Raw genomic sequence first — 12,096 nt, 5'->3', positions numbered from 1 at the left:
CGTGGATGCCACTTTGGATCGTGGTGGGGTGTTAATTGTTAGAATTGATGGTTAGTAAATACGCTCTATTGTAGAGACAGCTTCTGTCGAAATTAATGACGTCGGAATAAGTAGAAATATCTCAAAGGACGGAGGTTGATTACCTACTCGTGGAGTATTGCTGCTGCGATGTATACAGGCCATATTGTTATAGTCAATATTCATAAATCCTCTGTCTTTTCGGTATCGATGTCTCATAGCGGTCGAGTTTATAAGGCTTCTCAAAGCTCTTGAATTGAACGAATCTGGTCAAAAAAGGTATTACTTTGAATTCAGGAGCCCGTGCCAAAACTACAATAATCAGTACATGTATCATGAGGGCGCATACTACAATATCAGAGCATGCAATACATACGTGTATATGATGCAGTGCATTGAAATATTTAAAATGCGAAAAGATTGATTATCTAGATACAGTTAATTAAGTAGATGAAGCCATTTCCTAAATAGCGAAACTGGCAAATAAACGATAGGTACATGTATTTAACACATGGAAATAGCAAGCGCAAATTTGAACTAGCGTTTGATTCTGCCTAGTGGCCATGGGCTTAATAGGGTAATGATTGATTTGGTATTTTTGAGACGTACTCTCTCAATTGTTAATGCGAAATAAGCTGGGGTTTACCTCTTGGCCGAAAGCTTAGATTATTAGTTTTCTATGGTCCTATTTCAATTGGCAGGGAGGGGTGAGTGTCAATTACATGTATAGCTGTAACGTAGCCGAGTGATATGTGCCCAGCTGTAATTTAGAAAGTTTTTGTTGAGTTCTACTAGCACAAAGTAACTTAGCTACATGTATGTAGCTACACACCGCTACACACCGCTACTAAGGTCTTTCTCAAGTACATGTAGTTATTTACGCTCTTCGAACAGCTCTGGCTTAAACAGTTCGGGTCCTCGAATCTTTAATTCTGTGTAGAAGTTATGCGCCAAGCGCACGCGAGCTGCATGCATGATGAATGTTACCTAACCCAGGTGCTTATACAGGGGTAAAACGTCAGCTAGCTTTATCGAGTAATGCGTGTGCGCCCTCGAGCAGGGTGTTATTGGACGAACCAGAATCCTGGAATCTTTGGGGTCCTACAGGGCCATGTCTGTGCTGTGGTAGGCAAGCAAACCCGCACATCCATCGTTCCTCATCTTTCTCATCTTCGGACGAGGTCCGCGTGGGTGTATGTAAGTTGAATGTTGCCGCACAACCTGCCTTGTTGAAATTTCTGAACAGAGTCCCTGAAAACCTCGGGGCGAAAATAGTTTATTCTATATAAGTTAAGTACCCAGTTCATCCCAGGATCTCGGTTCATCGCTCGCTCCCCCTTTGGATGAGTCCTACTCTTCCCTCGCTCCCGTTTCTAGCCAACCGGTAATTGGCATACCGGAAAAGTAGTTGGACAGGTCGAAAACAAAACAAAAATATACAAAACAAGAAATCAACACCGAAAACACGGAAACTAAGGCAAACAAGAAGGCAGACCGGAACTCAACTCAGATCTTGTTTACCACATCACAACTATTCCGACGAATATTCTCACATTAGTTTCTGGGATACTCACGCCGCAAGTCGAAGGTCTTTCTACACTGCTGCTCAATCCATCTGTCGATTTATCTGTACGAATCTATTCCGCTTACTCGCCTTTTCCTTCTGGACAGTTATGCTTTTTTGTCGAATGTTACGGTAGCCATTTCGGTCCCAGCTTCTAAATTAACCTTTCAGCTTTCGTGGAGCCCGGAGAAGTGACCTCCTCGTCGAGGCCACTCTCTAGCTCTGTCTCTACTATTGTCATCCCCTTTACAAGAAATAATTCTCCATCACTTTCAATACTACAGAAGTCGACATCACCCTAATTGCTCCTCGGCTGTGTGTTGGTTCAGACTCTGAGAAAGGGTCCTCGTCGTCTGGAGCAAACTTGGCGATGGACGAGCCTCTCTCCGAACTTTGCATCCAACCTACTCCATCCCCGGCATTGTTGCAACGGATTCACACCCACGACCCCCGGCGAAGACCTGACCGAAAATTTCCTACTCCGACCACCACTCCTGTAGAAAGCCCGGAACGAAAACGACATAATGCTATGATTGATGGGGGACAGTCGAGTTTTGAGCGGCCCCGAATGAGGGACAAGGGTTATATGTCGAAGCCAACTGCCCAGAGCCATGCGAACCGTGGGCAGCAGTTTACTGTAGGAGGTGTCAGTGGTGGCATGATATACCTCAGGTATCATTCTACTCTCTATTATCCTTCTTATCTCTTTCTTTGGACAGACGGCATATACAGATATCAATAAATCATCCGTTAACCGTGTCTTGGGACGAGTCTCTGTAAATCAAAAGATGTGAATGAAAAAGGTTGTTCAAGATATATTTCTTGCTGATTCGTATATTTTCTATTTTCTTTGATAGACCTGTTATTCGACCAGCGCACGAACTACAACAACAGCAATTCGTACTACCCCCGAATACTCCACCAAATTCTGCTGAAGAGAGAGACAACAAGGGTTGGCAACAAGACCACATAGATGTGGGCGATCGACGAGTTAGAAAGCAACTACCCCCAACACCTCCTCCAAAAACACCCCCAAGGACGAGAAGTGGAGAGCAAGATGAATATGATACATTCATTAAATCTTCCCCACCAATGCCACGCACCAGAAATAATAGGGCCCATTCGTATAGTACTATCAATGACAATTGTCCATCTTTTAAGCCACCAGATCTGGGGGGGTTTCGAATGAAGGTGGATCAGGTGGATGGTCCCAGTGGGGAGCGGATGAGGCCAAGAACGGCTGGTCATCCGAAGCCTTTTCAGACACTTGACGTTCAGATTCCGCATTATAATTTGGGGTCTCCTCATTTTTCGCCCAATGGTACGCCTTTTCTCTACGGTGCATCGAGTCTGCATATCCCGTCGATCCAAGGTGAACTGGGCACGGCATCAACCGTTTCTCACTACGCAGACGTCCGGTGGCTTTGGCCAGGTGCTGATCCGACATCACTCTTAGCCTCCGCCATTCCAAGCCCCATACCTTCGCCCTCCATTATATCCTCACCAACATCTGATGTTCAAATCCCTCTCATGTCCCTGTCCTCTTTTATGCCGTCTACCCCACGTCGACGGATAGATCCTGATATTTACGATGACCTTTCTTTTCCGCCAAGCTCTGAGGACCCATTGATAGTTCGATATGATTCGCGCCAAGAAATCAGTGCCGCCATCCCTGCGCGGATAATATCGCAAATAACATCTGCGAAATTTGTGGACTATCATCTTCTCTCCGATTTCTTTCTCACCTTCCGCCTATTCATGTCGCCCTCAGACCTAGTCGCCTATCTAATCACAAGGTTGCGCTGGGCTTTTAATCGGGATGATGATACTGGAAGAGTCGTACGAGTACGGACGTTTGTTGCAATTAGGCATTGGTTACTGAACTATTTCGCCGATGATTTTGTCCCTTCATTCCCTTTGAGAGAACAATTTGTTAGAGCATTAAATGAGTTGTCGAATGACATCCGTAGTGAGGCGAATCCATCGGATATGAAAATCATTCGAGAACTCAAAAGATGCTGGAGAAGGACATGCGCCTTGTACTGGGATAGCTCAATAAGTTTGGAAATGAGTATCGATCAAGATATCGTTGCTGGAGGCCCACCCGGGATTAGGCGTGAGAGATCTCACTCTACCCTGCTAAGACCGCGGACCGCAGCACCTAGGCTGGAGTCTTTACTGCCGGATCACAGCTCTGGGACTGATGCGTTTATCAGGCAAGTTGTAGAGGCACCGGCAGGATCGAGGGACGGGCGAGAAAAGACTCAACGTTTCACATCAAGACCATCCAGTAATTCTAGCAGCGATCAAGTAAAGACACCCTCTCTCCCGTGTTTCGCCCCAGAACGTGCATCGATCACAGGTCGATATACCCCAACAGCTCAACCTGCTCAATTCTTTCTGAAACCAAAATCGACCAGGACACTTACCCCGGTAAGTACTACCAACACCGATGAGTTGACCAGAAAATTACGGCCGTCGCCTCATAAACGATCGGGATCCTTTTCGGATGCATTGAGAGATACAAGGCAGCCTTTACCACTGCCAAAATCTCTCGCACGGTCTACGCATTTGCTAATGGCCTTTCCATATGCTGGGTCATTAGTTCGAGGTAACCTATTTCCGCCAACGCAGGCATATGTAGAGGTCATGGCTCCATCAACGCCGGTAGCTGAATTATCCAATTTTGGCGCACTCACGACGTTGAACTCGTCAAATAATGGTACAATGGGAAGACGGAATCTTCAAAAAACCCAACACGAACAATATCACAATAATAAAAATGCTAATAGTCCTGGCATGAAAAAGTTTTTGGGAAGTGTTAGGAGAGCGTTGAGTGGGAAGGTAGGTGGGAACTTCACAAATGGTACAATGAACTCGCCGTCCATGGGGTATAGAAACCCTCATCAAAGGTCTCCAGGAACAAATTCGCCACAAAACTCATCTGTAGCAAGATTCATAACTGTCAATGCCCAAGAGGGGAACCGTAGAATGTCAGGCGATTCAAGGGCTGCGAGGATCGATTTACTGGGGGCCGGTGTCGTTGAGGCTTTCGAGCGGGCAATGCAAGAGGAGGTAACTCTTGAGGAAACTCAGTGGGAACAGGGGGATTTTGAAAACAGCGATACAGACATTCAAGAAAACAGTGCCCAGTTAAACGAGGTGATGGACGGGCAAGTGGATGAAATGATAGAAGTTGGGAGTAATGTTAGTCAAGATGGAAGCGCATCACCAGATATCACAGACACTGCTCCATCAAAATCGACAAAGAGGCAACGCAGCATGTATGATGATGAACAGTCGCACCGCAGCTTCGTACCTTTACAAGTAAGAAAGCCCCAAGGGAGTGAGCAGGGCGAGGGTATCAAGCAGCCTCAGGCTAAGCCTTCGTCTACGGAGATGGATTCAGCTATTTTCTCCGGGAACTCTCGATTACCTCGAAGGAGCAAATCGTTTTCTTTTGAGAGCTTTCAAAAAAACCCTTACCTGTCACAAATTGCTGGTGTTGATAACATGTCTTTACATTCTGCGAGATCCTTCTCGTTAAAGCGGTTAAACTCGGGTCGAAGTCAATATAGCGTTGGTATGGACGATATTTCTGAGATCTTTGGAAACGCCCGTTCTTCTGGTAGTAGGAGAAGGTTGGACCTCCAACCTTCAAGAATGTTACGGCGCAGGCCAGGTGGAGACCTGAGAGCTGCCGCTACTTTGGGTGACATGGATATGCCTAGACCAAGGTCTACAGGTTCTGTCGATACCGCAACATTTTCCACAGCAGACACCTTTGGGATATCAGTATATCATAGACCAGCGTCTACCATAGCGACATCAAGGGCTGAATCACCTCATCAGCAATTTTTAGCCGGAGTGATTTCTCTTGGAGCGGTGGCACAGGGCGGTATCTCTCTCCCAAGGCCTTCTCGTACTTTGAGACGTCACACTGTTGCTCGCTCATTGGGATTAGACCCAAGGCTTTCATTCGAAGTGGGTGTCCAGAAGCTCCGGGATCTTCCAGATACTGAAAGTGACGATGGAGGGATCGAAGTTGCATTGATGAAACTAGAAGGCACGTATCAGAAAAAGAAGTCATCAGAAAATTCTCCTACAGAGGACAAAATAACTTCGAGACATCTTGCGCAAGATCCGCATGAATCTCGAGATTCGTCTATGATAACGGCTGAAGAGCATGTATCGGAGTGTGCATTTGGGCTGGATGGAAATGACGAAGAAGATCATCAAAAAAGAATGAAACGAAGGCAAAAGCAGGTTTTCGATCAAACCTCATCAAAAAATGTGCCTTCCGAAGAAATAGGCTTAGTCACACAACAAGTGGATATTAACTCTGTGGGGATTGCAATGACCATTGAAGGATTGGAAGAGGCTGGACACTTGCTAGAACAAGGCCTGGTCACCAATACATCCCATTATTATGAAAGAGGAGCGTCAAATCAACCGCTTACCGCTATTGATGGCGCGGAACAGTCTCATAATTCTACACCAATCCTACACCGTACATTATTGCCGCATCCTTCCTCTAATGATATCGCCCTAAGAAGTATAGACCTGGGGTTGGAGAAGCATTTGATCAAGTCTAAAGAGTACCCCAGGGACGACACCAGCGAACTTTCATCAGAAATGTCATTTCAGCCGGTATCACCGGGAAACTTTGTCTCTTCAACATTTCCACCGATACAACCCGGTACGATTATTGCAGAACTTGGAATACCTTCACATCCTCTCCGACATACTCCTTCGCCCGCACCTAATATTAAATCGACTATGTCGTTAAATTCTGCCCAGGCTACCAAAGTAGCGCAGGATCCAGTTGTTCCAAGGCCTCAAGCAGGAGCATTTCAGCAAATGGACTCATCAGGAAATGTTTCCTCAAACAAACCTGAAGATAGCCGAAATGCTACTCTAGAGACGACAATTCAGCCCTCCTCAATTCACTTACCATTTATCCTTGCCTACGATTCAGAGCTTCTTGCAAAGCAGTTTACATTGATAGAGAAGGATGCTTTGATGGAGGTGGACTGGAAGGAACTCGTGGAGTTGAGATGGAGTCAAACAAGTTCTAACGTCAGAGATTGGGTTGAGTTTTTGAATTCTAAAGATATTAGGGGAGTTGAAGTGGTTATTGCGAGATTTAATCTGGTTAGTCCACCTTGACTCTATTGTCAACTCTGTTACTAATAGCGGATAGATGTGTAAATGGGCAAGGTCTGAAATTGTCATGACGAAGGACGTCCACGAGCGAGCGAAGACAATCGTCAAATTGATTCATGTGGCCGCTCATGCTCGAAGACTTCAGAACTTTGCCACGATGTACCAAATAACAATCGCGCTTTTAACTGCAGATGTGGCTCGTTTGCGAAAAACATGGAGTATCATTTCTGCTGCAGACATGAGCACTTTCAAAGAGATGGAAGCTCTGGTTCAGCCTGTGCGAAATTTCCACAATCTCCGTACAGAAATGGATAAAGTAACCGGAGAATCAGGCTGCATACCTTTTGTTGGTACGAGATCCTGCTTTAACGCTAGTGGGTATATTTGCTGAAACGCAGCTTTGTTATAGGAATATTCACTCATGATCTGATTCTCAACGCTCAGCGCGCCCTATTTATTGCTACATCGCCAACAACTGAATCACTTGTAAATTTCGAGCGGCACCGGACTACGGCTGCAATTGTCAAGAGACTTCTTCGCCTAATAGAAGCATCTCATAAGTACGATTTTAAGGCTGTTGATGGTGTCTGTGAACGGTGTCTCTGGATAGCCTCGCTTTCAGATGAAGAAATACGAGACTTAAGCAAGGCTCTACAGTAGTGCATTTTCCCTATTCTTTTTCTCGCCACCCCACGACATTTCTTGTCATTCTTTGCCTTCTGAATTTTCGTATTTCGTGGATTGGGATTCGGTATGTGAAAAAAGAAGCCGTAGAGTGGAACCGTGATGAGGTTCGGCTACTATATTCCCGCGTGGTTCATGTGGTAGCACCTGCACAGTGGTTGTGGTAGCATCCGAATCTTTCAAGGTTTCCCTCGATAGATTTTTTCACCATATCGTGGGTCTACCCGGTATCTTCCCTTCCTTTTGACTTGTGGCGCTTTTCTTTCATTGGCTCAGGCGTTTTACACTTTGATATTCACCTTATACCATGAATTTCGTTTTCAGTAGCCTTTTCTGTCACTGGGTTGGCTTGGCTTTGCCCCGCCCGTTATTATGATATCCTTCTACGATTGTTTATTCTTTTCTTTCAACTTCATATTTACGATTCGATGTATACTATTTTGTTTTTTATATTTTTTTATTCTTATTCTCACGCGCTGGTTTACTATTTCTATAGTTTATATCGTAGACGATTACGTAGTCTCTGGGGCACCGGATATTGATGTTTTTTTTTGTTACTTTTTCGAACGTTCTCTACACCTTTATTGGCCATAATTGATGATGATCGAGATTAGTGTTGAAGAGATATATATATATCTATGAAATGTATATTTGTGTACGAGGGCTTGCAGAATGAACAGGATAATGATAATCCATATTATTCTTAGGGAGCGCTGTGTTCAGAGAATCTTTAAAACGCCCTCCTCATGTTTGCCAAGCTGTATACACACACATTGTATAGTCTATCCCGGTTCGTTGGCGAACATGGGAAACGGTAGCTTATACTTAGGGTGATTCGACTGTATGGACCAACTATTGAGATAGTAATGGCGCGAAAGCATTAATGACCCTTAGTATTGCAAGGTGTGGTGAGGTTTGAAGGTATAAGGGCCTCAATAATCTGGCGGATTATATATCGATTTTTGGATTATTATAAGATTCTACTCTGTTCGTGAAATTGAATAATCTAAGCCAAGAAAATAATCGCCTTCGGAGGTATGTAATTATTCCCACACAAAACATATATCCTGATACATATTTGATGATCTTATGCTATTGCAATGTGATCCAAACATGTAGATTATTCAATGATTATGATGAGTATTAGGATTATTATTTTCGGTACCTGGTAATCCAATCGGTCGAATAATCCAAAGAAATAATCTATGCTTGTCCGAACAGGCCCTAAAAACAAGTGGCTCACAGGCGATAACACGGCGCACTCAACCTGATATCCCTGTTTCAACATTTGAGGTTTCTCACAACTGTCATATACCCCTTAAATATTTTGGCACTAATGATGGATTAATTGATAATTCATTAATTGAATAGTTCGGCACTAAGCTAATATACGTTAAGTATCTTTTCTTCTAACTGATAAACAGGTCGGTTTAATTTCTCTTTCCCTGGATGCGGTTTATTTCTAGTTTATTCAAATCCTCTACGGAAGTAGAAATAGAGAAAGATAAACTAGGGCGCATCTGGTCTATATCTGTATAAATTCTTTCAATCGGGCCGCACCGACCAACCTTGAACACCCAATGAATAATAGGTAGATAAGTTAATTAAGGGGATCTATTTCTATAATAAATAAATTATCAATCATCAATTAGTCAATGAGAGTCTTTATTTCAAGCAAACTTAGCCGAGTGATATTTCATGAAGAAACTACACATATTATCAACAATTACAGCTCCATCTAATTATGCCTCTTCGCCATCCCCCTATGGAAAACAGCGGTCATAACCATCCCCAACGCCGCAAACCCCGCCCCCAAGTACCACGCTGCTCTGAAACCTTTCAGTCTGTCCCTACCACCATCATTAGTGGCAGCCTCCAAATTCCCCGCTAGTGCCAACCCTAACGCAATACTATAATTAACAATGGTGTTGATAAAGCTACCAGCCACACCCTGTTTCTCCTTTGGCAACTTATCACTTGCGATCAAGGAGGAGCATGCAAAAGACAGATCGGGCCCGCAGCAAATCAGCAGAAACGTCGGAAACGTCATCTGCCAATAGGTCTGTTCCACAGGCGTGAGCGCCAATAGTAACTGTCCCAGAAAAAAGCACAGCATTGAGATGCCGAAGATAACGTACCCCGGCACTCGCGGCAGCATAAACACGGCCATGCATGCTATCGCGACGCCAACAATTGCGCATGGAAGAAACTGGAGGGATGTTTCCAACTGAGAGAGCCCACGGAACTCCATCAAAAAGTGCGGCGTGTAGAATTGAAACATTCCGAAGGACATCCAGCCGAGGCAGAGGGATATGGCGACGGCAACGAAGGTCGGCGACTGAAAAATGCTCATGGGAAGGATTGGGTGGGCGACCCGCGTCTCAATATAGCAGAATGCTACGAGGGACAGGAGCCCAATGGCCAAGAGGACACCACTGGTAGGCGCTTTCCAGCCGAAGGTTGGGCCGCCACTGAGACTCTGTTAGTTTATGATAATTGACTGACCCCGGGTCAATGATCAGGGTACCTACTTCAAAGCAACAAACACCAACACTAATCCTGCAACACCCACAAAGCTTCCGATCCAGTCCAAATCTCCCTCACCCCTGATATTCATCCTCCCACCCCCTGGAATCACAACCCACCCTATCACCGCAATTACTGCCGCCACAATCGCCATACTCCAAAAGATCCACTCCCACCGCCCACCGCACTCAGTAATCACCGCACCAGTCGCACATCCAATTACAAAGCCGGCCGGGGCAATTGCGCCAAAAACCGCAAATGCAATGTTCTTCTTCCCCTGTTCGCGCCAACCGTTCGCCAATAGCGCCGCTGCATTCGGCATTAGGATTGAGGGCCCAATGCCTGCCAGCGCCCGGAATATATCGAACGAAATTCCATTGGGTGCGAACCCGCAGGCAAGGGACCATATAGCAAACCAAACCCAGCCGATTGTGAACATGGTTTTGAAACCGTAAAGATCGCCGAAGCGGCCGGTGATTAAGACGAAGGCACCGACAGTACAGGAGAAACTAGCGATGAACCAGCTCTGACTAGCGGCATCATGTTCCCCGACACCGAGGCCTCGTGAGATGTGGTAGATCGGCATAATTGTGTTTCCAAGGTTTGCTTGCTATTCGTATCTTTATGAGTTTGCTAACCATTGATATTGGAGATGGGAAGAATTACGGTTATCAATTGGGCAGACGTCACGATTAAAATGAACAGATATTCGTGCCAGATGTTTTTGAACAAGTTTTCTGCAATTACTTCTTCAGCATTGTTGCTTCTTCCGTGTTGTCTTCCTAGCTTGATGGGTCCTGAACCATCACTCGATTCTAAATATTTTGTTAGTGTAGGCATTGCATATGGGCGTACTAGTAGGGTGCCTACTCTCTAGATCCTCGCTCGCATTCATCATTTCTGAGTTCTTTTCAGTAACTGACGTCATTTTATAAGGTCTTTTATCGTTATGTTATGTTCTAGAGAATCTGTGATCACAGATGTCAATGTAAAAGGGCGGAGTGTGTCTTACTCGTTGAACCGAGTATAAGGGATCTGCCCTGGCTAGATTTAGGTCCGAAGTTGTACCACGCGAGAAATTAACTGCGGCAGTCAAAAAAAAAAAAAAAGAAAGAAAAAAGAAAGAGGGAGTGAAGGTCTGACTGGACGAGTTCAATTTCAATTTCACTTCCTTTGGGGCAGCGCCTTTTTAACTACGTATTCCATTGTAGATATACTTTACAACAAAGTTGAATATTTGCCAACGCTAACCTGTAATGTTGGTCCCACCATCGCTCCCCCCGAGCACTATCACTGCATGTATCTTTCGGGGTGGCCACCTGCAGCGTTCCTTCTACCATCGTCGACAAGACAAGGCCCGGACCCTCGTTCTGAATAATGATGATTCCTAAGTTCCTGGTAAGCATACATACATATACGTACGCGGGGGTGGTGGAAGAAAGTCGTTTCGTCTGCCCAATAGTACTATCGGCTATTTCCGGGTTTGGTGTGCACGATCGACGAAATAGTAGGGGAGATACCGACATAGTGCCCGAATAGTTGCTGTCGGTGTGTGGTGCTAGGACTATAATAGTTCATTCGGTCCATCATCACATCGGGGTGTAAGGGGAGGTGTAAATTGAGGGCTGACGACTTGTAGGGCAGTCATCGGGTGTGTAATGGATTAGTGAGACAGGCCTTTCCCAGCCAGTTTGGTGTTTCAATGCACATTGCAACCGGTGGTTGGCGAGTTCTCATCCGGGGATGATGTGCTACAAATTAGTACTGATGAACGTCAATTTTCAACGCACAATACAATGGGGAGTGGGGAAAGGCCATTATTTAAGTTTGTGAATGCACATTACAACCGGGCTTCGCAAACTCCGAATTAACTCCTCCGGGATTTAGATATACTTAGGGCCTTAGCCAACACATTAGAAACTCGCGGTGCTACACAGTAGGTAGAGCCGGTAGTCGGTAGGTTAATATGTGTCCCGCGCGATGTGAGATCGGGTCCTATTTGGGAATCCAATCACGAATCATTGATTCCCAGAAAACTATACTTGCGATTATTTTTGATTACTTTCTAATCGTTACTGAGTACCGGTTGTTGAGGAGATTATAATTCCAGCTGCTTGTCCCGGCGTATGATAGTGAGC

The 12,096-nt window shown here is 45.1% G+C and overlaps 2 protein-coding genes across 2 annotated transcripts; one reads left to right on the top strand and one right to left on the bottom strand.

Moving 5' to 3' along the window:
• Positions 1 to 1,952: 1,952 nt before the first annotated feature.
• On the top strand, positions 1,953 to 7,408 carry LAJ45_07057 (uncharacterized protein; the record flags this gene model as incomplete). The annotated part of the gene is made up of 5 exons (XM_046116616.1): positions 1,953 to 2,254; positions 2,440 to 2,903; positions 3,039 to 6,736; positions 6,786 to 7,098; positions 7,158 to 7,408. 5 exons carry the CDS (start codon positions 1,953 to 1,955, stop codon positions 7,406 to 7,408), a joined length of 5,028 nt encoding a protein of 1,675 aa, XP_045970018.1.
• Positions 7,409 to 9,170: 1,762 nt separating this feature from the next.
• On the bottom strand, positions 9,171 to 11,230 carry LAJ45_07056 (uncharacterized protein; the record flags this gene model as incomplete). Its single annotated transcript, XM_046116615.1, has 7 exons — positions 9,171 to 9,903; positions 9,964 to 10,568; positions 10,625 to 10,773; positions 10,829 to 10,896; positions 10,971 to 11,002; positions 11,127 to 11,129; positions 11,210 to 11,230. The coding sequence occupies 7 exons, from the start codon at positions 11,228 to 11,230 to the stop codon at positions 9,171 to 9,173; spliced, it is 1,611 nt and encodes a 536-aa protein (XP_045970017.1).
• Positions 11,231 to 12,096: the final 866 nt, after the last annotated feature.

The sequence above is a fragment of the Morchella importuna genome (genome assembly GCF_003444635.1).
Source record: "Morchella importuna strain M04M26 chromosome Unknown Morimp01GS022, whole genome shotgun sequence".
In the NCBI taxonomy this organism is placed as follows: domain Eukaryota; kingdom Fungi; phylum Ascomycota; class Pezizomycetes; order Pezizales; family Morchellaceae; genus Morchella; species Morchella importuna.
Note: the sequence above shows the minus strand (reverse complement) of the source record. Positions and strands in the feature narration are given on the sequence as shown.